General features: G+C 38.8%; 1 protein-coding gene across 1 annotated transcript; it reads left to right on the top strand.

Moving 5' to 3' along the window:
- Positions 1-34: 34 nt before the first annotated feature.
- LOC113475771 lies at positions 35-521 on the top strand. Its single transcript, XM_026840504.1, has 2 exons — positions 35-51; positions 102-521. Exon 2 carries the CDS (start codon positions 119-121, stop codon positions 440-442), a length of 324 nt encoding a protein of 107 aa, XP_026696305.1. The 5' UTR covers positions 35-51; positions 102-118; the 3' UTR covers positions 443-521.
- Positions 522-585: the final 64 nt, after the last annotated feature.

Below are 585 nucleotides of genomic sequence, written 5' to 3'. Positions count from 1 at the left end.
GGAAACAGTTCAACTTATTCAGGTGGAGTACTTATGGAGCACAACAAAAAGGTACACGTTTCAGCGTTACTTAATTTTTAATAACACAATGCTATCTACAGCAGCTAATCCTGAAGTAATGAAGAATAAAAACAATCCTGAAGAAAGCAAAAACAAGAGAGTGGATACTGTATCAGATGATACCTCCATTGAAACTGAAAACACACGCAACAGTGTTGCAAGTAACGATGTAGAACACATAGACAGTCCAGGAAAAAGAAAGAGATTATCCAGAGCAGATGCCCGTTCAAGGGAAAACCTTTCTAATCTAGAGGGAGTGGAAGAGAAGTTTCCTTTTGATACAAAGCCATACATTCCTATGAAACAAATAACCAATGAACTGAGTAACAGCCAGTCTTCACCAACCTTAATTAACAATAAGTCTTACTGTTCTGATTTGTAACAATTGCCTGCATAAGATTTAAATGCAGCAGCCCCAGCACTTGGCTGATGTGTATCGGGTATCCCAGGCATTCAGATGACTCCACACACTCGGCATGAAACTTTATATTCTGTGTGGTCGTAATACACAGATGTTCTGTTTCA

This window comes from Ciona intestinalis, chromosome 2, assembly GCF_000224145.3.
Source record: "Ciona intestinalis chromosome 2, KH, whole genome shotgun sequence".
Classification (NCBI taxonomy): domain Eukaryota; kingdom Metazoa; phylum Chordata; class Ascidiacea; order Phlebobranchia; family Cionidae; genus Ciona; species Ciona intestinalis.
This window is presented reverse-complemented; position numbering and strand designations above follow the sequence as displayed.

Bases quoted from the DNA above. Each gene is read 5' to 3' on its own strand.
- LOC113475771 (XM_026840504.1), top strand. From the start codon at position 119: ATGAAGAATAAAAACAATCCTGAAGAAAGCAAAAACAAGAGAGTGGAT.